The sequence below is a fragment of the Dendrobates tinctorius genome, unplaced genomic scaffold (assembly GCF_039654945.1).
Source record: "Dendrobates tinctorius isolate UK_male_01 unplaced genomic scaffold, ASM3965494v1 ptg000126l, whole genome shotgun sequence".
In the NCBI taxonomy this organism is placed as follows: Eukaryota; Metazoa; Chordata; class Amphibia; order Anura; family Dendrobatidae; genus Dendrobates; species Dendrobates tinctorius.
In genome coordinates this window covers 9,242,708-9,269,468 of record NW_027361794.1, presented here as the reverse complement: position 1 = coordinate 9,269,468, position 26,761 = coordinate 9,242,708, and the positions used below count along the sequence as shown (strand labels likewise).

The following is a 26,761-nucleotide window of genomic DNA, read 5'->3' as shown; positions in this document are numbered from 1 at the left end:
AGTGCCGTCTGCACAGTCAACACATACTCCAGTGTTATTGGGGTTCAGTAACGTCAGCTGATCCCCTGCTGTGTGTCCGGCAATTTCTCCTGCTATGTCCACATTCACACTACTACAGATATTAAACTTGCTCCAATTAGGCCTCTGCCTCCACTCTGTTTCTATTATTTACCCTGGGCTCCAACACCGCCAGTTGCTGCTCAGAAGTGCCGTCTGCACAGTCAACACATACTCCAGTGTTATTGGGGTTCAGTAACGTCAGCTGATCCCCTGCTGTGTGTCCGGCAATTTCTCCTGCTATGTCCACATTCACACTACTACAGATATTAAACTTGCTCCAATTAGGCCTCTGCCTCCACTCTGTTTCTATTATTTACCCTGGGCTCCAACACCGCCAGTTGCTGCTCAGAAGTGCCATCTGCACAGTCAACACATAAGAAAAAGATAAGCCCTGATGAAGGCTTAGCGCCGAAGCGCGCGTCGGGACCGGGTTGCTATCCCAGGAGACCAGGAGAGGTTGTATGTTATTTTCACATATTTTTATTATTTTTGCACAATTTTTCCCTTTCCTGGTCGGCAGATACCTCATTTCACGGTGATACATATTGTGTCCTCTTCCCAGTGTTACTACACAGATGCACTATATTGGTATATTGTGATATATACAGGTTTACAGTGGCAGCGGTATACACTTATGTTTATGGTTTATGGTATATACTTTTTGGTGTCTGTGCACTTTATATTGTTTATTGTTTATTATTATTTTTTATAAATATTAATATTTATTTTGTTCAATCACCACTTATTTTTACACATTTTTGTTATATATATTTCTCATATCTGGGTAGCATTACCCTTCTTTTTTGTTCAGTATATGTATTATATATTTTAATGGAATGTCTTTTTAATAATTTTTTATAATGACTCAATAAATATTACTTTTCTGGGACTTTTGGTCGTTTTTGTTTCTGTAAGTCTGGTACAGTCAACACATACTCCAGTGTTATTGGGGTTCAGTAACGTCAGCTGATCCCCTGCTGTGTGTCCGGCAATTTCTCCTGCTCTGTCCACATTCACACTACTACAGATATTAAACTTGCTCCAATTAGGCTTCTGGCTACACTCTGTTTCTACTGTAATCCCTCGGCTACAACACCGCCAGTTGCTGCTCAGAAGTGTCTTTGGCACGGGTACTCCCTCCTGCCCAGCCTGGTTCCAGCACGCCATCTGTTTCCGGGTAGTGTCAACATCACTTTGCCTCCAATACGTTGTACTGTCATGTTGCGGTCGGGTTAGCCGACTCTATGGTGCCTGCAGTTTAGGTGCTTCCTATGTGGGCTGTGGTATCTGGCAATGAAGACTCGTTCCGTAGTGCCAATAGGACAAGCTCCCCCTGTAGGACTGTGGGTTTCGGTAACTTCGGCCGGCTCGCGGCCTTGCAACTTTTTTTTCATGTGTACCTTCTGCTGCCTATCTGAGTTCCAGTACCATTAGCTGGTTCTTTGGAAGTCAATCTTGAATATGTCCCCCTGGGTTCCAGTAACATCAGCTTGTTCCAGGCAGAGCCTTTGGCTTAGATGCCTCCTTCTCGGTATCCGAGTTCCACCAACGTCTGCTGGTCCTTGGTAGTGCTTTCTGGCACAGGTACCTCCTGCTTAATAACCGGGTTCCAGTACCATCAGCTGGTCCTCGGTAGTTCCATTGGCTCTTGTACCTTCGGCTACCCATCCAGGTTCCAGTACCGTCAGCTGGTTCTCAGCAGTTCCTCAGCCTTCTTGTACCTTCTGCTACATTTCCAAGTTCAAGCTTTTTGAAATAGTTTTTGGTAATCACTCTGGATCTCCCTGATGACGACCCTAAAGACGACGACCCTGAAGACCACCCCGAAGAAGACAATGACCCCGAAAACGACGAATCTGAAGACCACCCCGAAGAAGACCAAGAAGATGACCCTGAAGAGGATGATGAAGGAGAAAGTGTGGGAGAAGTAAAAAGGAAGGTGAAGAGCATGGAAGTAGTGAAACATAAATATCTGATAAAATATAAAAAAGCTTAACATAGTCAATATCTTTGTAACTCCGAACGTCTTAATAAAAAATTAATTCCTGCTATTCCATTTGATTGGGCTAAACCTCTATGCCTTTAATGTCTCCTCCACCTCCCCCAATACATTCTACATTATTCTTAGTTGTTTTCCTTCATGTAGAATTAACCTACAAGGAAAGTAAGGGTTTATTTTTATTCCGATATTTGTGTCCCATTGACTTGCATTGGTTTCCGGTATCGGAATCGGCGATATCCGATATTTTTGGGGTATCGGTCCGATCCAATCCGATATTTCCCGATATCGGAAGGTATCGCTCAACACTACCCCTCAGTCATCTTTTTTCTAGACTAAAAAATCCTAATCTCTCTGTTTATTGTAGTTCCCCCATCCCCTTTATTAATTTTGTAGCCCTCCTTTGTACTCGCTCTAGCTACATTATATCCTTCTTGATCACAGGTGCCCAAAACTGTACACAGTACTCCATGTGCGGTCTAACCAGGGATTTGTACAGAGGCAGTATAATGCTCTCATCATGTGTATCCAGACCTCTTTTAATGCACCCCATGATCCTGTTTGCCTTGGCAGCCGCTGCCTGGCATTGGCTGCTCCAGGTAAAATTATCATTAATTAGGATCCCCAAGTCCTTCTCCATGTCAGATTTACCCAGTGGTTTCCCGTTCAGTGTGTAATGGTGATATTGATTCCTTCCCATGTGTATAACCTTACATTTATCATTGTTAAACCACATCTGCCACCTTTTGGCCCAAGTTTCCAACTTATCCAGATCCATCTGTAGCAGAATACTATCTTCTCTTGTATTGACTGCTTTACATAGTTTTGTATCATCTGCAAATATCAATATTTTACTGTGTAAACATTCTACCAGGTTGTTAATAAAAATGTTGAAGAGAATAGGTCCCAACGCCGACCCCTGTGGTACCCCACTGGTCACAGTTACCCAATTAGAGAATATACCATTTATAACCACCCTCTGCTTTCTATCACTAAGCCAGTTACTTACCCATTTACACACATTTTCCCCCAGACCCAGCATTCTCATTTTGTGTACCAACCTCTTGTGTGACACGGTATCAAACGCTTTGGAAAAATCAAGATCTACCACATCCAATGACTCACCTTGGTCCAGCCTATAGCTTACCTCTTCATAAAAACTGAGTAGATTGGTTTGATAGGAGCGATTCTTCATAAACCCATGCTGATATCCAGTTAAACAGGTATTCTCATTGAGATAATCCAGAATAACATCCCTCAGAAACCCTTCAAATATTTTACCAACAATAGAGGTTAGACTTACTGGCCTATAATTTCCAGGTTCACTTTTAGAGCCCTTTTTGGATATTGGTACCACATTTGCTATGTGCCAGTCCTGTGAAACAGACCCCCGTCGCTATAGAGTCCCTAAATATAAGAAATAGTGATTTGTCTATTACATTACTTAGTTCTCTTAGAACTCATGGGTGTATGCCATCCGAACCCGGAGATTTACATATTTTAATCTCATTTAGCCGGTTTCACACCTCTTTTTGGGTTAGATTGGTGACACTTAATATAGGGTTTTCTTTGTCTCTCGGTGTCACGTACTGGGGGATGTGACCTTTGGCCGCACATGGCTATCACTGGCACAGGGGGCCTATCTTAGTTATCCCACTGCTGGCACCATGTGATGAAAACAGCAAGCTAGTCTTGCCCTAACAATGTACTGCAGGGGGGTTTATTTTAGTTATCCCACCACTGGCACAATATGTTACAAGCTGTCAGGATTTATGGATATCCCAGTTTCTTGTTCCCCTTTGGAACTTGCAGCTCTCCGGCACCCCCCTTACCCTCAGGTCAGTCAGGGAACTACACCTGGGATAATTAGTCGTCGGACGGCTACTTGTTCTGCAATAGCTATTAAACCCGCTTGCAGTGAGGGAGTTATAAATGCTTTGGCCGCAGCCATACAATCAGCTTATAAAACCCGTTCGGTCACTGCCAGCGCTACCTGCTTAGCCTGAACACACTTCGCTGATACCAGCTTCAGATTCCTCGTATTAATATTTAAAATTAATAGAGGGGTTCGAAGCAAACTCAAATCAGTAGCTTAATTATTTTATAGGCACGTAAATTCATCACAGAGCAAAGAGGCAGAACTAATCAATTTTATAGTTTATTCCCAAAAGATGGGCAGTGTTTACATACAATAAAAAGGCTTTAAGAAATGAGACAATAATAGTATGTACAATGCAACTACAAATAAAAGGGATTCAAAAAAAACGGAGAAACTTACATATTGCTTAGATCATGTCAGGCAGAACCATGTGGGGAGGAGGAGCCAGACATCATAATTCAAGGATGAGGTCCTGTGGCAACGGCTCCCAAGCAGCAACTAACTAGGTGAGGGGCTCAGTTGCAGACTTGTAAGTCTGGGATTGTGACATCACCAAAGAGGCTAAGGAAATAAATCGTACCACTACTGTGAGGGTGCTCAAGTAGGTTCCCAAGCCAGAGAAATAATAATAAGAAAACCTTGGCACTCAACTTATGGTGAAGAAGTCCAGAATTTTTATTATGCAGTCAAAAGAACAGGACGTTTCGGTCCCAGTTGGACCTTCATCAGCCTGACAATAATATGTGCAAAAAAGTGAAAATTAAACAGAAAATAGACGCAAATGAATATATGATAGCAAAGCAAAACTCATCAAGTCTCATGGTGAGGCGAAAATCTTAAAAAATATATAACTCAAAAAAGGAAAAAAGAAACAAAAGGAGAGAAAAAAAAGAAAAAAGGGGGAGGAAGAGGTTCTGTACCTACCCGACTGCTGTGAGAAACGGAATGGAAGTAAGGCTTTATGTGCCTGGAGTATAAGGAGAGCCCAATGTTGGTGACAGAGTTGTATATAATCCTGTAATGATTAAGAAGCATGCACATAAAGATATTAAATAGTTATAAGCATTCCCTAAAGTAAACACTAAAGAATGTGAGAGCATACCTACGGATACAGCAAAAAATGTGTGTGTCAAGCTGACCAGGGGTAAGATATGGAGGCTGCAGAAAAAATGAGTTTCATTATAATATGCATAGTGGGGGAGCATGCCAAATAAATATAGTGGCTGTCCTATAAATAGGAAAAGAAAACTGGCCCTGGTAGCCAAGAGACACCAGAGATAGAGGGAGGTATATATCACATACAGGAGTGAGTGGCTCCCTGAGTCAAAAGTGGGTTGTGGGAATACCTGAAGTTTGACTATTGGTGGCAGCGGTACTGGTAAATGAGGGATGAAGTCATGCCAATAGAAAGGTGTGTGAAGATAATGAAAAATTACAAAACAATCACTGACCTCAGGGAGACCAGTCAAAGAAAACAATACGGCAGCCGGCAAAGGCGCTCAATCAGTGAAATCCTAGGTGCAATGCTCCCTGGGAAATACGAATATGCAAATAAAGTCCATGGAGCCTCATTTAAGAGTCTCAAACATGGGACTAGCCAGATCTTCCTCCAGGGAAGGACCCAGCCAAGGAGTGGCTCCTTTTGGAAACCACTATTACCACCATATTAAGTGGCCCTTTAAGTCAATATCCAGCTCTTTACGAGTTTACAGATATGACAAGGGAAATACCAAGGCCAAGTATCCATCCACAGACAGCTGTTTTCGGGGTGTTGCCCCTCATCAGTGTGGAGTAGGATTCTGGCTAGGTGGGAGCAATGCATAATAGACGAACATCACGAAACAATCACTGACCTCAGGGAGACCAGTCAAAGAAAACACTGCGGCATCCGGCAAAGGCGCTCAATCAGTGAAATCCTAGGTGCATTGCTCCCTGGGAAATACGAATATGCAAATAAAGTCCATGGAGCCTCATTTAAGAGTCTCAAACATGGGACTAGCCAGATCTTCCTCCAGGGAAGGACCCAGCCAAGGAGTGGCTCCTTTCAGAAACCACCATTACCACCATATTAAGTGGCCCTTTAAGTCAATATCCAGCACTTTACGAGTTTACAGATATGACAAGGGAAATACCAAGGCCAGGTATCCATCCACAGACAGCTGTTTCGGGGTGTTGCCCCTCATCAGTGTGGAGTAGGATTCTGGCTAGGTGGGAGCAATGCCTAGTAGACCAACATCACGAAGCAATCACTGACCCCTGGGAGACCAGTCAAAGAAAACACTGCGGCAGCTGGCAAAGGCGCTCAATCAGTGAAATCCTAGGTGCATTGCTCCCTGGGAAATACGAATATGCAAATAAAGTCCATGGAGCCTCATTTAAGAGTCTCAAACATGGGACTAGCCAGATCTTCCTCCAGGGAAGGACCCAGCCAAGGAGTGGCTCCTTTCGGAAACCACCATTACCACCATATTAAGTGGCCCTTTAAGTCAATATCCAGCTCTTTACGAGTTTACAGATATGACAAGGGAAATACCAAGGCCAGGTATCCATCCACAGACAGCTGTTTCGGGGTGTTGCCCCTCATCAGTGTGGAGTAGGATTCTGGCTAGGTGGGAGCAATGCCTAGTAGACCAACATCACGAAACAATCACTGACCTCAGGGAGACCAGTCAAGGAAAACACTGCGGCAGCCGGCAAAGGCACTCAATCAGTGAAATCCTAGGTGATTTGTGATGTTGGACCGGACCGCCCACCTCGGTGAGTATAATATAGCGTGTTTTTCTTCTCTTTCAGGTTACATCGGAGGCTTATCTACAACATTACAGAATGCTGTAGATAAACCCCCGATGTCTATGCCAGCAGCTGCAAAGCCAAAAGAAGGGTGACAGATTCCCTTTAAATTCATTCAGTGAGTTGGCCATCACCACTTCCTCAGGAAGAGAATTCCAGAGCCTCACTGCTCTTACCGTGAAGAACCCTCTTCTATGCTGGTGCAGAAATTGTCTTTCCTCCAAACGAAGAGCATGCCCTGTTGTGAGTTCATTTTCCCCTTCACCTTCGATGTCTGATGAACTCCCTCTGCTGGTGAAGAGAGGTAGTGAAATTGATTGGGATGGGAAGAACCTGTCATCTGAACAGGCGGAGTGTGATTGGACATCCGGAATCTCTGAGTGGATATAAGGCAGCTGGCGCCCTGCAGGGTTGCTGGTGATCCTTTCTGCTCTGAGCTCTTGCATCCAGTTTAGCTCCTGTCTACTATAATGCTGCCCCTCATAGGGTATAATGCACCCCCTCATAGGGTATAATGTACTTCCTCATAGAATTATAATGCTGCCCCCTCATAGGGTATAATGCTGCCCCCCCTCATAGGGTATAATGCACCCCCTCACAGGGTATAATGCACCCCCTCACAGGGTATAATGCTTCCCCCCTCATAGGGTATAATGCTTCCCCCCTCATAGGGTATAATGCTGGCCCCCTCATAGGGTGTAATGCTGCCCCCTCATAGGGTATAACACAATAGATAGATAGATAGATAGATACAGAGAATAGATACAGAGATAGATAGATATAGATAGATATAGAGATGAAGCGATAGATATAGAAATAGATAGATATACTGTATAGAGAGCGATATCGATAGATAGATATAGAGATAGATAGATGGATGGATAGATAGATATATAGATAGAGATATAAAAAAAACAAATCACAATACTCACCTCTCCTCCTCGCTCCCACGCTGGTACCTGCTTCAGACTCAGGAGCTGCCCTGTTGTGAGTTCATTTTCCCCTTCACCATTGAGGTCTGATGAACTCCCTCTTCTGGTGAAGGAAGGTAGTGAGGCTGATTACCAAGCACCTGAGCTGAATGATGATGACTGGGTGACTGGAATTGCTGACTGGATATAAGGCAGCCGACGCCCTTCTGCCTTGCGGGTGATTTCTCTGAGGGATTCTTGGAGACCAGTCTGATTCCTGTTCCTCAAAAGCTAAGTTTTCTGCTCTGCTTTTTGCATTTGTGTTTTGGTTTTGTTTTGCATTGTTTTTCTGGATTTCTGCCATTCCCTGCTGGGGTGAGCTGATTTCCTTTTTGCTCTGTCTTCAGAAAATACCTGAGTACTGATATAGTCTTTTTGAAGCCTAGCGTCTTCAGGGCCTTTTTCCCTATCAGTCTGTTGGCTCTTGTTTTTGATAGGGTTTTGGCGGATTGCAGACAGCAGCTTTTCTATCCTGTCCTATTTAGTTAGCTTGGGCCCCATCATTTGCTCAGCCTATCTTTCTATCTGTGTGTTTTTTCATCTTGCTTCACTGTCATTATATGTTGGGGGCTGCCTATTGCTTTGGGGTCTGCTCTGGGGCAGTTTAGATTTCCCTTTCTGTCTTTAGGCTTTTTAGTTCTCCGGCTGTGATCGAGGGGTCTAGGGCACCGTAGGAACCCCCCACGGCTACTGCTAGTTGTTGTTGATAGGTTCAGGGGTCTGCAATCCGATAGCTGCCAACTTCTCTGGTTTTCTGGATATAGCTAGTATTTCTGTTTTTTGCCTCCTACGGTGACTCAATCATAACAGAATCACCCGCCATACCGCAGATCCCAGGGTACTCAATAGCAGGAAAGAATTGTAAAAAAAAAAAAAAGTGTGTATATTTTTTCCTCTATATCTCTGAGGCCGTAGGGGGAATTTTTTTTTTCTCTCAATGGAGATAAAGCAATTGTCTGATCATGTGGAGCAGCTCGATGCGGAAGTGCGGGGAATTTCCGCCTACTTGCTCATTCACATGCTGCTGAACCAAAGATCCCTACTCCTGATGTGTTTTTTGGGGATCGGTCTAAATTTTTGAATTTCAAAAATAATTGTAAATTATTTTTTGCCTTGAAACCTAACTCGTCAGGGAGCTCCACGCAGCAGGTTAAAATTGTCATCTCTTTGCTGTGTGGCGATCCCCAGGATTGGGCGTTTTCTTTGAAACCAGATGATCCTATTCTGACTAATGTGATCGCATTTTTTCAAGCCTTGGGGTTGTTGTATGACGAACCTAATGCTATTGATCAGGCTGAAAAGACCCTGTTGGCATTGAGCCAGGGTCGAGATTCTGCAGAATTGTACTGTCAAAAATTCCGAAAGTGGGCGGTCCTTACTACCTGGAATGATAATGCCTTGGCAGCTCTCTTTCGGAAGGGTTTGTCAGAAGCCGTAAAAGATACTATGGTGGGATTTCCTGTTCCCTCTGGTCTTGATGATTCTATGTCATTAGCCATTCAGGTTGATCGGCGTTTACGTGAACGCAGGACTGCACGAGAGGTGTTGCCACCTGTTGAACAAGTGTCTGAACCTATGCAATGTGATAGAGTTTTGTCCAGGGAGCAACGTCAGGAGTTCAGAAGGCGTAATAAGCTGTGTTTTTTTTGTGGAGATGCCTCAAATATTATTTCTGTCTGTCCTAAACGAGAGAAACGTTTTGCACACACATTTTCTGTGGGTGGTGTTCAACCTAAGTTTCTTCTGGCAATTACTCTGATCTGCTCCCTGTCCACATTTTCCGCCAAGGCTTTTGTGGATTTGGGAGCAGCTCTGAACCTAATGGACTTGGATTTTGCTAAACGTTGTGGATTTCCGATGACACCTCTGCGGACGCCTATCCCTTTGAGGGGGATTGATGCTACTCCTTTGGCGAAAAATAAACCTCAGTTTTGGACACAGGTGGTAATGCGGGTCGCCCCAGACCATCAAGAAAATTGCAGATTTTTGGTGTTGCATAATTTGCATGATACCATTGTTCTGGGGTTTCCCTGGTTGCAAATTCATAATCCAGTTTTGGACTGGAAATCTGTGTCTGTGGTGAGTTGGGGTTGTCGGTGTGCCCTTAGTGAGGCTCCGGTTTTTTCCACCTCTCCTCAGTCACATGATGTTCCTGACTATTTGGCAGACTTTTATGATGTATTTAGTGAGAATGAGTCTGCGTCTTTGCCTCCTCATAGGAGTTATGACTGTGCAATTGAGCTGAGCCCTGGGTGTAAATTTCCCAAGGGTCAGCTCTTCAATTTATCTGTACCCGAGCATGAGGCTATGCGATCCTATATTAAGGAGGCGTTGGAGAAGGGTCATATTAGACCATCCTCTTCACCCTTAGGTGCTGGTTTTTTTTTTCGTGGCCAAAAAGGATGGTTCATTAAGGCCTTGTATTGATTATCGTGCCCTCAACAAAATTGCTATTAAATATCAGTATCCGTTACCCCTGATTTCGGATCTATTCTCCAGAGTTAAAGGTGCTTGCTGGATTACCAAGCTTGACCCCAGGGGGCGTATAATCTTATCCGCATTAAGCATGGGGATGAATGGAAGACGGCGTTTAATACTCCGGAGGGAGATTTTGAGTACCTGGTGATGCCTTTTGGGCTCACTAATGCCCCTTCTGTCTTCCAGTGCTTCATGAACGACATTTTCCAAGACTTCGTGGATAAATTTTTGATTATCTATCTGGATATTTTGATCTTCTCCAAGGATTGGGATTCTCATGTGGAACATATTCGGACTGTGTTCCGGATCTTGAGGGAGAATTCCCTGTATGTCAAAGGATCGAAATGCCTTTTTGGGGTACAGAGGATTTCATTTTTGGGATTTATTTTGTCTCCGTCAACTATTGAAATGGACCCGGCCAAGGTACAGGCCATTTATGATTGGGTTCAGCCCACTTCTTTGAAGGCCCTCCAGAAGTTTTTGGGTTTTGCTAATTTTTATCGGAAATTTATAGCAAAATTTTCTAGTATTGCCAAGCCATTGACTGATCTGACTAAGAAGGCTGATGATGTGTTGAATTGGTCTCTGGAGTCTGTTTCTTCCTTTCAGGAGCTGAAGCGAAGATTCACTTCTGCCCCAGTTTTGCGGCAACCAGATGTCTCACTCCCGTTCCAGGTAGAGGTGGACGCTTCTGAGATTGGTGCAGGAGCTGTTTTGTCCCAAAAGGATCCTGTAACATCTAAAATGAATCCCTGTGCTTTTTTTTCCAGAAAGTTCTCTCTATCTGAACGTAACTATGATGTGGGGAATCAGGAACTGTTAGCCATGAAATGGGCATTTGAGGAGTGGAGACATTGGTTGGAGGGAGCTAAACATCAAGTCGTGGTCCTCACTGACCACAAGAATTTGATTTACCTAGAGTCGGCCAAACGCTTGAACCCTAGACAGGCTAGGTGGGCCTTGTTTTTTACACGTTTTGATTTTGTGGTCTCTTTTCTTCCTGGCACTAAGAATGTCAAGGCAGACGCCCTCTCTAGGAGCTTCCTTGCTGATTCTCCTGTGGTGACCAAGCCTGCTACCATCTTAGGCGAAGGGGTAGTTCTTTCTGCCATCTCGCCCAATTTGAGATGTGCTCTGGAAGAGTTCCAGGAGGACAAACCTGAGCGTTGTCCCAGTGGAAAGTTGTATGTTCCTGACCAGTGGAAGAAGAGAGTGATGTCTAAAGTTCATTGCTCTGCATTGGCTGGTCATCCAGGTATTTTTGGTACTAGAGATCTGGTGAGTCGGTCTTTTTGGTGGCCCGCCTTGTCTCGTGATGTCAGGAATTTTGTGCAGTCCTGTGTGACTTGCTCCCGGTCTAAATCTTGTTCTCGCTCTAGTGGGTTGTTGATGCCTTTGCCGGTCCCCAGGAGGCCATGGACCCATATTTCAATGGATTCCATTTCTGATATGCCTGTCTCTCAGAGAATGACTGTTATTTGGGTGATTTGTGATAGGTTCTCTAAGATGGTTCATCTTGTATCACTCCCTAAGTTGCCATCTTCCTCTGAGTTGGTGCCCCTGTTTTTGCAACAGGTGGTTCGCTTGCACGGGATTCCTGAGAACATTGTATCTGACAGAGGAGTTCAGTTTGTGTCTAGATTTTGGAGGATTTTCTGTTCCAAGTTGGGAATTCAGTTGTCCTTCTCCTCTGCTTTTCACCCTCAGACCAATGGGCAGACGGAGAGAACAAACCAGACTTTGGAGTCTTATTTGAGATGTTTTATTTCCGCTGATCAGGATGATTGGGTTTCATTTTTGCCCTTGGCCGAATTTGCTTTAAATAATAGAGCTAGTTCTGCCACTTGGATGTCACCTTTTTTTTGTAACTTTGGGTTTCATCCTCGATTTTCTTCAGGGCAGGTGGAGCCCTCTGCCTGCCCAGGTGTTGACACGGTGGTGGAGAGAATGCACCAGATCTGGGACCAAGTGGTGGATAAGTTATCTCTCTCCCAGGAAAAGGCCCAGCGGTTTTCCAACCGACATCGGACCATTGTTCCCCAGTTTAAGGCTGGCGATATGGTGTGGTTATCCTCAAAAAATATCGCTATGAAGGTGACTACTCCTAAGTTTAAGCCTAAATTTAATGGACCTTACAAGATTTTGGAGATTATTAATCCGGTCTCTTTTCGTTTGACTCTTCCTGTCACATTTAAAATCCATAATGTGTTTCATAAGTCCTTGTTGAAGAGGTTTGTTGAACCAGTTGTTCCTGGGGTGGCACCTCCGGACCCTGTATTGGTTGAAGGTAACATGGACTATGAGATAGAGAAAATACTGGATTCCCGTCTGGCTAGATGGAGACTCCAGTATTTGGTTAAGTGGAAGGGTTATGGTCAGGAGGATATTTCCTGGGTCTCTGCCTCTGATATTCATGCCAAAAGATTGGTGTGTGCCTTTCATCGGGCTCACCCTGATCGGCCTGGTGGTGTGGATGAGGGTTCGGTGACCCCTCCTCAAGGGGGAGGTACTGTTGTGAGTTCATTTTCCCCTTCACCATTGAGGTCTGATGAACTCCCTCTTCTGGTGAAGGAAGGTAGTGAGGCTGATTACCAAGCACCTGAGCAGAATGATGATGACTGGGTGACTGGAATTGCTGACTGGATATAAGGCAGCCGATGCCCTTCTGCCTTGCGGGTGATTTCTCTGAGGAATTCTTGGAGACCAGTCTGATTCCTGCTCCTCAAAAGCTAAGTTTTCTGCTCTGCTTTTTGCATTTGTGTTTTGGTTTTGTTTTGCATTGTTTTTCTGGATTTCTGCCATTCCCTGCTGGGGTGAGCTGAATTCCTTTTTGCTCTGTCTTCAGAAAATACCTGAGTACTGATAGTCTTTTTGAAGCCTAGCATCTTCAGGGCCTTTTTCCCTATCAGTCTGTTGGCTCTTGTTTTTGATAGGGTTTTGGCGGATTGCAGACAGCAGCTTTTCTATCCTGTCCTATTTAGTTAGCTTGGGCCCCATCATTTGCTCAGCCTATCTTTCTATCTGTGTGAGTGTTTTTTCATCTTGCTTCACTGTCATTATATGTTGGGGGCTGCCTATTGCTTTGGGGTCTGCTCTGGGGCAGTTTAGATTTCCCTTTCTGTCTTTAGGCTATTTAGTTCTCCGGCTGTGATCGAGGGGTCTAGGGCACCGTAGGAACCCCCCACAGCTACTGCTAGTTGTTGTTGATAGGTTCAGGGGTCTGCAATCCGATAGCTGCCAACTTCTCTGGTTTTCTGGATATAGCTAGTATTTCTGTTTTTTGCCTCCTACGGTGACTCAATCATAACACTGCCCCGTCTGCCAGACACACAGCGGGTGTGCGATGAAGTGATGTCATCGCGCACCGGCTGGGAGTCAGGAGCAGAGGGGACTGATGGGAGAGACGCGGCTCTCTCTTCCATTGCAATTGTAGGCGGTGCCGGCTGCCTAGGCTGGGGGGCAGGGCCCCGGGGGAGTGCAGACCGAGAGTGAAATGATATTCACTGCTTCCCACGCCCATGTGGGCATGGGATGCAGTGAATATTCATTTCTCTTTAGTAGCGGGGACAGGGGCTCCTGCCTCCTGTCACCCACTGCTGCTCCGCTGGCACGGTTCCCCATAGCAGCTGTGTGGTGTGCCGCTATTAGTGGCAGATCACTGGCTGGGGGCCCCTGGAGCAGTGGGGGCCCTAGGCAACTGCTAGCCCTGTATGCCAACAGGTGCCAGAGCCACCAGAGAATCCTCCGGTTCTCCGGTGGGCTAGTCCGACACTGGTTCACGGTACACCACTTCGAAAGAAGCAAGAATGTGAAACACGCGTTAGGGTGTCCCTGCATTTGGTCCTTCGGTATGTCGTTTTAAAGTCTATATGTGTTTTGATGTAAGGACTGCCCTGCACTATTGTAGCACTTTCCATGCATAACTTTGCACTTTGTGCTATATATACTCTGTTTACATGCACTTTACTGTCAGTGTAGCATGGATTAATATATATTGAATCAATGGTGCTCGGCCATCTCCTCAATACACATATAAGGAACTTTAATGAGGATGTGAAAATGAGATTTGCTCTGAATTGTTGATAGGATACTATTCCTTGAACTGCTACCAGATGGCAGTGTAATATGTATACACAGCAATCTATATACATGATGTAGGTGATATTGTGACTAAAATATATAGGGGATACTGCTATATGTATGCTATATAGGTGATACTGCGCCTATACACACCAGTCTCAGTATCACTTATATATTGTATATACAGCAGAGTTGCAGTATCACCTATATAATGTGTATACAGCGGTCTATATACATTATATAGGTGACACTGTGACCGCTATAAATACTATATAAAGCTTACATTGCTGTGTATGTTACACAGGTGATACTGCGCCTATACACACCAGTATCACCAATATGTATATACAGCAGTCTATATACATGATATAGGTGATATTGCAACTGCTATAAATAAAATATATAGAGGACACTGCTGTATGTTACACAGGTGATACTGTAAATATACACACCAGTCACAGGATTACCTATATAATGTATACACAACTGTCTATATACCTTATACAGGTGATACTGTGACTGCTGTATATACATTAAGAATAGTTTCAGTATCACCTATATAATGTATCTACAGCAGTCTGTGATATATATTTAGCAGTTGTGGTGTCTCCTATGTGATATATATGTGTGACTCACGTGATGTATGCAACATAATATAGTATATAGCATAATGCTGTATATAGTGTATAATGTAGAGTTGTGGGAATATTTATATACACATCTGAGTGTATGTATGTGTGTGTGTGTGTCAAGCCACGCCCACTCAACGTAGCAACCAATCACTAATCATCTTTCATTTAACCAAAGCTGTTTAAAAAGTGAAAGGTGAGCTGTGGTTGGTTGCCATCAGCAACAGTTTTCTTTGTAGACAGTTGTGGTAACTGAGGTCTTTTATTCTTATCATTTCTATGGTGTTATCATCCTTCTGTAAAGCTGAAAATAACACAATTTATTACCATGCCAACACAGACCACCCTCTGACACAGACTGCAGGGGGAGCCCAGTATCAGACAGGATAGGATTAGATACACGGCCGGGGCGGGGCTTAGCGGCGGCCCTACGCTGCGCCCAAGAACGCTAGTGTGAAACTAGCCTGACACACAGCTCAGCAGTCAGTATCACACAGAATAGGATTAGATACACAGCTCAGCAGACAGTATCACACAGGATAGGATTAGATACATGGATCAGCACAGTATCACAGGATAGGATTAGATACACAGCTCAGCAGTCAGTATCACACAGGATATTAGATACATGAGTCAGTAGACTATCACACAGGACAGGATGACACACGGCTCAGCAGTCAGTATCACACAGGATGGGATTAGACACACGGCTCAGCAGTCAGTATCACACAGGATAGGATTAGATGCACGGCTCAGCAGACAGTATCATACAGGATAGGATTAGATATACGGCTCAGCTCACAGTATCACACAGGATAGTGTTAGATACATGGCACTGCAGTCAGTATCACAGGATATGATTAGATACACTGCTCAGCAGAAAGTAACTCACTGGATAGGACTAGATACACGGCTCAGCACACCGTATCACTCAGGAAAGGATTAGACACAAGGCTCAGCATTCAGTATCACACAGGGTAGGATTAGATACACAGCTCAGCAGACAGTATCACACAGAATAGGATTAGATACAGTGCTCATCAGTCAGTATCACACAGGATAGGATTAGATACACGGCTCAGCAGTCAGTATCACACAGGATAGAATTAGATACACGGCTCACCAGTCAGTATCACACAGGATAAGATTAGATACACGGCTCAGCAGACAGTATCACACAGGATAGGATTAGATGCACGGCTCAGCACACCGTATCACACAGGATAGGATTAGACACACGGCTCAGCAGTCAGTATCACACAGGATAGGATTAGACACACAGCTCAGCAGACTATCACACAGGATAGGATTAGATACACGGCTCAGCTCACAGTATCACACAGGATAGTGTTAGATACATGACACTGCAGTCAGTATCACACAGGGTAGGATTAGATACACTGCTCAGCAGACAGTATCACACAGAATAGGATTAGATACAGTGCTCAGCAGTCAGTATCACACAGGAGAGGATTAGATACACGGCTCAGGAGTCATTATCACAGGATAGGATTAGATACACGGTTCAGCAGACAGTATCACACAGAATAGGATTAGATACACGGCTCAGCAGACAGTATCACACAGGATAGGATTAGATACATGGCTCAGCACACAATATCCACAGGAGAGGAATAGATACACAGCTCAGCAGACTATCACACAGGATAGGATTAGATACACGGCTCAGCAGTCAGTATCAAAGGGTAGGATTAGATAGACATGTCATCAGACAGTATCACACAGGATAGGATTAGATACATGGCTCAGCATACTGTATCACATAGGAGAGGAATAGATACACGGCTCAGCAGACAGTATCACACAGGATAGAATTAGATACACGGCTCTGCACACAGTATCCCACAGGAGGATTAGATACACGGCTCAACAGACAGTATCACACAGGATAGGATTAGATACACGGCTCAGCAGACAGTATCACACAGGATAGGATTAGATACATGGCTCAGCAGACAATAACACAGGATAGGATTAGATACACAGCTCAGCAGTTAGTATCACACAGGATAGGATTAGATACACGGCTCAGCACACAATATCCCACAGGAGAGGATTAGATACACAGCTCAGCAGACTATCACACAGGATAGGATTAGATACACGGCTCAGCAGTCAGTATCACAAGGATAGGATTAGATACACATGTCATCAGACAGTATCACACAGGATAGGATTAGATACATGGCTCAGCAGACTGTATCACATAGGAGAGGATTAGATACACGGCTCAGCAGACAGTATCACACAGGATAGGATTAGATACACGGCTCAGCAGACAATAACACACAGGATAGGATTAGATACACAGCTCAGCAGTCAGTATTACACAGGATAGGATTAGATACACAGCTCAGCACCAGGATGTGCCAAAACAGAGGACATTTTCATTCCAATAATTCCACTCATTCCAGCTGATTTGCCTTTTGATTTTAAACGCCTCCAGTTTCCACTTCGACTGGCATTTGCAATGTCCATTAACAAGGCTCAGGGACAGTCCTTGAAAGTAGTAGGGCTCTGTTTGCAATCTCCATGCTTTTCTCATGGTCAACTTTACGTGGCCTGTTCAAGAGTTGGAACTGCCAAAAATTTGTTCATCTTTGCACCGAAAGGAAAAACCCAAAATGTTGTTTATCAAAAGGCTCCTGAATGAGTAGGAAATAAAATACTATCAATACTTGGGTAATCGTTTAGTTAATTTGTGTTGCAAATCTGTAGTGTTGAATATATGATGTGAAATGTTTTTATGTGCAATATAATCATTGTAATTTGTTATAACTAACCACAGTTGGTTACTATGCCCAGGCAACGCCGGGCTCTTCAGCTAGGTGCAAATAAACAGTGGATGTGAAGCACCATGTATCTTATCAAAGGTATCTTGTGGAGGGACCATTATTAGTGTTCATCAGCAGGAGCTATCCTCCAGGGACAACAAACCAATACAGTATATAATTAATCTGCATATAGTTTATCACTATGAGGATTGAATTTATTTTGATGGTAGATATATATCTAGATGGGAAAAGATGACTAGGGGGGAAGGGGGGTATGGAATTAAGATGGGGAATAGTGGCTAGGGAGAGAAAGCGCAGGAGCTGCTCATCCACGCTGATTCTACCTGCAAGAATCTTGTTATGGAAGAAAAATATATGTGATAATTTATATTATATTTATGGCTAATTTGTAACCCAAACTTGAGGATTGTGTGGCTGTATCTGGCCTAAGAGAGACAATCACAGGGAGTGAGTGTGTGAAGTCAAAATAGTATTTTGATCCGGTCACTGCTTCAAATAGAGTCTTCATTGCTAGTGCAGAAATCCAGAAGCAGCAGAAGGTGGCAAACTGCACATTACGTACGTTTCGCTTGTAATGCTTCCTCAGAAACCCTTTCTGAGGAAGCATGACAAGCTAAATGCGCATAAAAGGGTGCATGTGGGTAATGTAATCATCTCTGTAGATCTGTCTTGTCTGTGTCTGCCTCTTTGGTAGGTGGACATTGTGCCACACATGTCCTATAGAATTGGGTTTATAACATTTATTGTTTGTAATATTTTTTTGAATGTTTACATGAGCATCGTCACTTTGTTAGTCTACAATTTAATATTTATTCATGTGTGGATTGTAAACCTGTTCTTTTTTTTGTTGTTCTTTTGTTTTGTATTTTGGTTTATTGTGAATTGCTATTTACCACTCGGCGGAGACCGTACACCTGAGATTGTTAATGATACAGGATGAAATGGTATATAATTATTATACTTCTTCCATATGGGCTTTCCACTTAATTTTTGCCAGAGCTGTATATAAAATTTTAAGAGACCACTTTCAAATGTTCAGTTTGTCTGATTTTTCTCTTTATAGGTATATTTTTGAGTAAAATGTAATTTGTTCTTTTAGTCTACAAACTTCTGACCACATCTTTTCGAATTTCCAAGCAATAAATTTTTTATTTTATTTTTGTGAAAAGGAGAAATGGTCAAAAAAACAACAAAACAGCGCTTTCAGACTTCAAATAATGCAAAGAAAGCACGTCATAATCATTTAGAAACAACAATACTAATGTTTTAACTCAGGAAGAGTTCACAAATCAATATTTTGTGGAATAACCATGATTTTTAGTCACAGCTTTCATGCGTCTTGGTATGCTTTCCACCAGTCTTCACATTGCTTCTGGCGCAAAAATTTAAGCAGTTCTTCTTTGTGTGATGGCTTGTGACTATCCATCTTCCTCTTGATTACATTCCAGAGGTTTTCAATGGGGTTCAGCTCTGGAGAATGGGCTGCCCATGACAGGGATTCGATGTGGTGTCTCTTAATTTTTGCCAGAGCTGTATGTAGATGATTTTTCTAAACTATACTTTGGGACAGATTTAAACACGTTTTATTTACTTACCCAATGATTTTTCTCTGCATAATCTCTTTTTACATGCTTTTATGTGTTTTGTTGAAATATATTGTATTTCATACTGAAATTGTGTTTATGAGAGTAACGTTGTTGATTTCTACTTCTGAATATATGTAGGACCTTGTTTGGGCTTTTTATATATGGTTAGACAAAGGAACTACATATTGCGGCAAAAGGCGTATACATGACATCATACTGCAGGGATGACAACATCATACTGCAGGGAAATACATGTATTTTAGAACAACAAAGAATGTGATAATACAACATGACAATATTTAGGAGTATTTCACCAAACTCCATTACAATCCATAAATCCCCATGTCCCTTTTACCTAATGTCGTTACTCACATAACGTGACATATTGGCAACTGTATTGTCCTTGTCATAAACACTACTCACTACCATATGACACCACTTATTCACTCTCACAATGCCCTGCAGCTACTCCTATTAACCTTCGTGTATGCCAACCATGCCTGCTAATGATGTCATTTTATGTCTCCATTCTGGCTAACGGCATCTCATTAGCTGCAAAGTTAGTTATAGAAAGTTTCTCCAAGATGGCAGCTCAGTCCGACATGGCTGTTCAACATATTTAGTACTGATCATTCTCGTACAATAAGTGTTATTATTTTAACGTGACTAAACATGAAGAATGACAGAGTTCTCTTAGGAGTGTTCAACCCCTTTAAGAAGATACAATTTTCCCACATTCTGAACTTGAAAAAGGCTTCTCCCCTATGTTTAGTTCCCTAATGTTCATTAAGAATTGATTTCGGTGGAAAACATTTCCCACATTAAAAACATGAAAAAGGCTTTTCCGATGTGTGAATTATTTGGTGACTAAGAAGAGATGATTTCTTCACAAAAGATTTTCCACATTCTGAACAGGAAAAAGGCTTCTCCCCCATGTGAGTTCTCTGGTGTCTAACAAAATTTGATTGATTGTTAAAACATTTCCCACATTCTGAGCAGGAAAATGGCTTCTCCCCTGTGTGAGTTCTGTGGTGTTTAACCAAATTTGATTGATTGCTAAAACATTTTCCACATTCTGAACAGGAAAAAGGTTTCTCCCCTGTGTGGATTCTCTGGTGCTTAACAAAACTTGATTTATGGTTAAAACATTTCCCACATTCTGAACATGAAAAAGGCTTCTCCTCTGTGTGAGTTCTCTGGTGCTTAACAAAATTTGATTTATGGTTAAAACATTTCCCACATTCTGAACATGAAAAAGGCTTCTCCCCTACGTGGGTTTTCTGGTGGCTATCAAAACGCACTTTCTGGTTAAAACATTTCCCACATTCTGAACATAAAAAAGGCTTCTCCCCTGTGTGAGTTTTCTGGTGGCTGTCAAGAAGCACTTTCTGGTTAAAACATTTTCCACATTCTGAACATGAAAAAGGCTTCTCTCCTGTGTGGGTTCTCTGGTGGCTATCAAGAAGCACTTTTTGGTTAAAACCTTTCCCACATTCTGAACATGAAACAAGCTTCTCCCCTGTGTGATTTCTTTGGTGTATAACAAGATTCCATTTCCGATTAAAACATTTCCCACATTCTGAACAGCAAAAAGGCTTCTCCCCTGTGTGAGTTCTATGGTGCTCAACCAAATCTGATTTGCGGTTAAAACATTTCCCACATTCTGAACAGCAAAAAGGCTTCTCCCCTGTGTGAGTTCTTTGGTGCTTAACCAAATCTGATTTTCGGTTAAAACATTTCCCACATTCTGAACAGCAAAAAGGTTTCTCGCCTGTGTGAGTTCTATGGTGCACAACCAAATCTGATTTCTGGTTAAAACATTTCCCACATTCTGAACATGAATAAGGCTTCTCCCCTGTGTGAGTTCTCTGGTGCTTAACCATGTCTGATTTCTGGTTAAAACATTTCCCACATTCTGAACAGGAAAAAGGCTTTTTCCCTGTGTGCATTCTTTGGTGCTTAACCAAATCTGATTTCTGGTTAAAACATTTCCCACAATCTGAACATGAAAATCTATTCTCTTCTGTCTGAAGTGTTTCAAGAAAAGTCTTTTTGAGAAAACTATTTCCATATTCTGAGTATGAAAATGGCTTCTTTCCTTTAGAATCAATTAGTTTTACAATCTTTATATTGTGACTTTGATTTTTCTTAGTAGTTGGTAATGAACCAGAAGACAGAACCTGTTTCAAAGAATCAGTGGACAAATCTTTGCTGTGAAGGGATGATGGTATATCTGAAGTAATGGCATTCACTTCAATTGTATCCCATGTGATCTCAAGATCATCCGATTTAAAAATTGAAGATGTCAGCATTCCCTCTGATCTCCCGGGGCAGTTATCTGCTAAAAGTTAAACCAATTATTAATTTTGAATAAAATATCCACAAATTTTATACTTTTGAACATTTCTACTTAAGCGGTGTGTAAAAATTAGTAAAAAGAATGTTATGTAAAAATAATGAATTATTTACCAATACAATGACAGTTCACAGTTTTATCGAAAGACTCATAGCATGAACAAGTGGATTGTGGTGTTCAGCAGTTTCTTCATTCTGCCTCCCAAACATGGACTAAAAAGCCACCAAACAATGTTATTTAGGCGAAAACTATACCAATAAAACTTCTACTCATCTCACGAAATACAAGTCTCCACTCAGGTCCATAATCTGTCAGTGGAAAAAAGACGTAGTTACTTACCGGTAACGGGATTTCTCAGAGCCCACCACAGAGAGAGGGAATCTGCCCTTCATGGACGGGGAACCTACAGATAAAAAGGGCGGTACTTCGCCCTCGCATCAGTAGGTTTACAGAGCATAGGAGGACCTCCAGGTTAATGGCAACAACAAAAAATATATCCTTTATCAGAAAAACACTGTCTCTATTCAAAAAACACACTACAAACAGTGAAAACATGCTCACCACACACGTGATGGGAGGGAATAAATGGGTGCTGTCATGGGCTCTGGGAAATCACATTACCGGTAAGTAACTACGTCTTTCTCTATCCCTCATAACAGTACCATGGAGAGAATTACAGAGATTTCTAACTTAGGGAGGGAGCACAGCCTGAAGAACCCTTCTCCCGAAGGTTGTCAGGAGAAGAGGCTAGGTCCAGCCGATAGTGCTTTAAAAAGGTGGAAAGTGATGACCAAGTGGCAGCCTTACAGATCTGTTATAATGATACCTCTGACCTTTCTGCCCATGAGGTTGCTATTGCTCTTGTGGAATGAGCTTTCAGCCCCTCCGGAATGACATTCCCACTAGATGAATAGGCCAAGGCTATAGCATATCTTATCCATCTCGCCAGGGTACTCTTGGAGGCCTTGAATCACTTTCTAGGCCCCTGAAAACACACAAAAAGAGATTCTTCCTTCCTACACCTCTGGGTGCATTCTAGGTACTGAACCAGACATCTCCTAACATCTAAGGTGTGGAATCTTTCTTCTTCCCTATTCATAGGGTCAGAGCAAAAGGAAGGAAGGACTCCTCTTGGGATCTATGCAAGCGAGATGCTACCTTTGGTAAGTAGGCCGGGTCAGGTTTTAGAATCACCCCATCACCTAGTATTTTAGTGAAGAGAGGACCTGCAGATAAGGCCTGTATGTTGCTTACTCTCCGGGCTGATGTTAAAGCCACAAGGAGAAGAGTTTTGAATGATAGGATCTTGAGGAGGACTGAATCTAGAGGTTCAAATGGAGGACCTGTTAGGGCTGATAGGACCAGATTTAAATCCCAAGGTGGAAGCTTCTGGCTGACTATTGACCTAGATCTTGCAGAGGCTCTGATAAAATGTGCTACCCACGGATTGCCCGCTATATCCTGCTCTATATAATGCTCCTAGAGCTGCTACCTGTACTTTTAAGGTGCTGATTGCCAGGCCCTATTCCAGTACTTTCTGTAGAAACTTCAGGATTGCAGTGATTGGAGCCGCATCCTGGACTTTTACCCCTGAGGTGGACAGGGATTTTCTCCAGGTCTTACCATAACCTCTCATGGTGACAATTTTCCAGCTCTTTAATAGTGTAGAAACCAATTTTGTCAAAAAACCTCTGTCCCGCAACAATGCCCCCTTAAATTCCATGCTGTTAAATGAAGGTTCGCTACCTTAAGGTAGAACACCAGTCCCTGAGAAAGAAGGTCTTGAAGTTCCAGCAGAACCCAAGGATCGATGTTCAACAACATCCTCAGCCAGGAGAACCAAGTTCTTTTTGGCCAGAAGGGGGCTATTAATATTAGTCTCAATTTGTCCTCCCTGACCCTCCACAGAACAGCTGGAATGAGAACAATTGGAGGGGGGAAACATATGCTAGGCTCTGAGTCCATGGAATCATGAAAGCGTCTATGGCCTGAGGATTCCCCCTGGGATCTAGGGAGAAAAAAGCTTACACCTTTCTGGTGTTGACATTGTAAAACAGATCTTCAACCGGGGGGGCCCCACATTTCCACAATCTATTCAAAAATGGACTGCTTCAGAACCCATTCGCCCTGTCTCAATCAGGTGCGGCTCAGAAAGTCTGCCTTCTGATTTTCTACCCCGAATGTGCAATGTGGACAGGGATAGAAGATCGTTCTCTTCTAAACTGAAAATCTAGGATGTTGTGTCCATTAGGGGCCAGGACCTGGTTCCTCCTGATGGTATAGTTAGGCCACTACTACCTGATTGTCCGAAAACATACGAACATGATGACCTTGTAGAATATCCAGGAAATTTGACAGTGTGTGACCTACTGCCCATAGCTCTTTCATGTTTGATGATGCCTCGAGCTCTTGGCCTCTCCACGCTCCCCAAGTAATCCTGTCACCCAGATGAGCTCCCCATTCTAGGGGGCTTGCGTTGGAGGTAACCACCCGAGACACCTTTGTTACCCAGGGGACCCCTTTGGACAGATTGCTGACATCTCTCCACCAATCTAGGAAACGAATAGTGGTTAAAGAGAGTCATGTAGCCCTCTAAGTGACCCTTTCATGTGGCCTGGTTCTTCAGTATGTCCCACTGGAGAACCCTAGTGTATAGCTGTGCCCACTGAACTGCTGGTAAACAAGCGGAGAGGGAACCCAGTAGGGACATGGACTTCCACAAAGTCATGGAAGGGCTCTGTGAAGCTTTTTACACCGGGTCTATGATCTTCCTTTTTTCTGCAGAGGGAGACAGCATTCCTGCTTCATAGAGTCCAATATTAACCCCAGGAATTCCTGTAACATGCTTGGCTCTAGCCTTGACTTTTTCAGGTTTAGACAGACACCAGACCATATCTACTAGGGTATATTCATTACTCTGTCCAGCTGCTCTCTGCAGTGTCGAGCCGAGTCGCCCGTTATCAAAAAATTGTCCAGATAGAGGACTATCAAAATGTCCTGTTCCCTCAGATGTGCCATCATTTCGGCCACTAATTTGGTAACTACTCGAGGAGCTATAATCCGAAGGGGAAGGCTTTTCACTGAAATTCCCTTATTTCCCCTTTTATGGAAACTGCTAGCCTGAGGAACCTCTGGGACTCTTTCTGAATGGGGACAAGATAGAGAGCATCACTGAATTCCAGAACAGTCATAAAACAATTTGGAAACAGTATTTTGATGGTTGATTTTATTGATTCCATCTTGAATCTCTGATTTCTCACATAGCCGTTTAGTTTCTGCAAGTTTATGATTGTCCAGTAAGACCCATCTGGTTTGGTCACCAGAAACAACGGGGAGTAGAATCTCTTCCTCCTTTCTCGAGGAGGAACTTCCTGGAGAACGGCTTTGCTTACATGATCCATAACCTCGCATTCCAGGGCCACTTGTTCTTGTGGAGAGGACCATAGGGGAGTTACGACAAAGTTCTGGGGAGGGAGTGGAAGTCTATCCGATGGCCTTTACCGACCAGATTCAGTATCCAGGGGCTGTTTGAGATATTCTCCCAGGCTGGAAGGAAACAAGATAATCCCCCCACTCCACCCAGGGAAAAACCGTCAATTTGAGGATTTTTTTTTCGCAAGAGGAATTTCCGAAGAGGAACCCCCTGTTTTTCCTTTTCCCTTCATCCCATCTATTCTGTTCCTTCAGGCGCATTCTTCAGAAGAATGCTCTACTCTGAATGGACCGTATAAGTGAGTTGGGGGCCAGATTACGGAATCCTTTTTTCTTATCCCCAGCCTTTTGAAGGATATCATCCATTGTCTCCCCAAACAAAAATTCTCCCTCACATGGGATTGAACATAACTTCAGTTTAGTCTGCAAATCTCCTGGCCAGCACTTGAGCCAGAGAGCTCTACGGGTTGCATTTGAGAGAGCCGCAGACTTTAACGTTAATCTAACTGAATCAGCTGATGAATCTGCCAAGAAAGTGGCTGCACCCCATATCAAGGGAATGGATTCCATTACTTTGTTCCTGGGTACTCCATCTCGCAGCTGCTTCTCTAACTGATCCATCCATATCATAAGGGATCTGGAGGTACAGGTAGCTGCTACAGCAGGCCTAAGATTACCCCCGTTGATTCCCATGCCCCTTTAAGGAAAGTGTCAGCTTTCTTATCCAAAGGGTGCTTCAGTGTTCCCATGTCCTCAAAGGGGAGGGCAAATATTTTAGAGGCCTTGGTCACTGCGACATCTAATTTCGGGGCCTTATCCCATGATGTTGATGCCCCATCCTCAAACGGGTAATTTCTTCTAAGGGAGGGTACCAACGAGTTATTCCTTTCAGGTTTTCCCCATTCTTTTTTAATTAGGGCCTGGATGTTTTCATTCAGGGGAAAAGTTTTAAGCTTCTTCAGGCCTAAGGGTACCGTTACACTAAGTGACGCACCAGCAATCCCGCCAACAATACGACCTGGTAAGGATCGCTTGTGCGTCGCTAGTAAGCTGTCAAACAGATCTACTTAACGACGCAGCAACAATCCGGCAATCAATATAACGACCTCGGCGGTCGTTGGTACCTTGTCACACAGCAGCTATTCTGACGACTCACGCCTGCGTCCCTGAGTTCTGCGTCGCCAACGAGGTCACGCGTCGGCGTTAAACACAGAGATGCATGCTGGCCAGCGGGACGTCAACGATCAGAAAATGGCCTGGGACATTCGAGCACGATCAGCGATATCCAGCGGTGGGGCCAGTCGCCGCTATGTGTCACACGTAGTGAGATCTGTTATGAGTTCATTTTCCCCTTCACCTTTGATGTCTGATGAACTCCCTCTGCTGGTGAAGGGAGGTAGTGAAATTGATTGGGATTGGAAGAACCTGTCATCTGAACAGGCGGAGTGTGATTGGACATCCGGAATCTCTGAGTGGATATAAGGCAGCCGACGCCCTGCAGGGTTGCTGGTGATCCTTTCTGCTCTAGCTCTGGCATCCCGTTTAGTTCCTGTCTACTAAAAGCTAAGTTTTTGTCCTGCTATTATTCCATGAGATTTTGTCTGGTTTCCTTAGTGTTTGTGTTCAGCCAGCCCTGGTTGGGACTGGCTGAATTCCATTTTTGTCTCTGATCAGTTGATCTCTTT

The 26,761-nt window shown here is 43.4% G+C and overlaps 1 protein-coding gene across 2 annotated transcripts in view; it reads right to left on the bottom strand.

Moving 5' to 3' along the window:
* Nucleotides 1-19,527: 19,527 nt before the first annotated feature.
* Nucleotides 19,528-26,761, bottom strand: part of LOC141047294 (uncharacterized) — a 50,882-nt gene continuing 43,648 nt past the window's right edge. Inside the window, exon 7 of one of the 2 annotated variants that reach the window (XM_073542344.1) lies at nucleotides 19,528-21,629. In XM_073542344.1, coding sequence (XP_073398445.1) covers nucleotides 20,110-21,629 — 1,520 coding nt within the window. In that variant the 3' untranslated portion in view covers nucleotides 19,528-20,109. The remainder of the gene's footprint in view (nucleotides 21,630-26,761) is intronic. The other variant, XM_073542345.1, reaches the window with a different exon arrangement.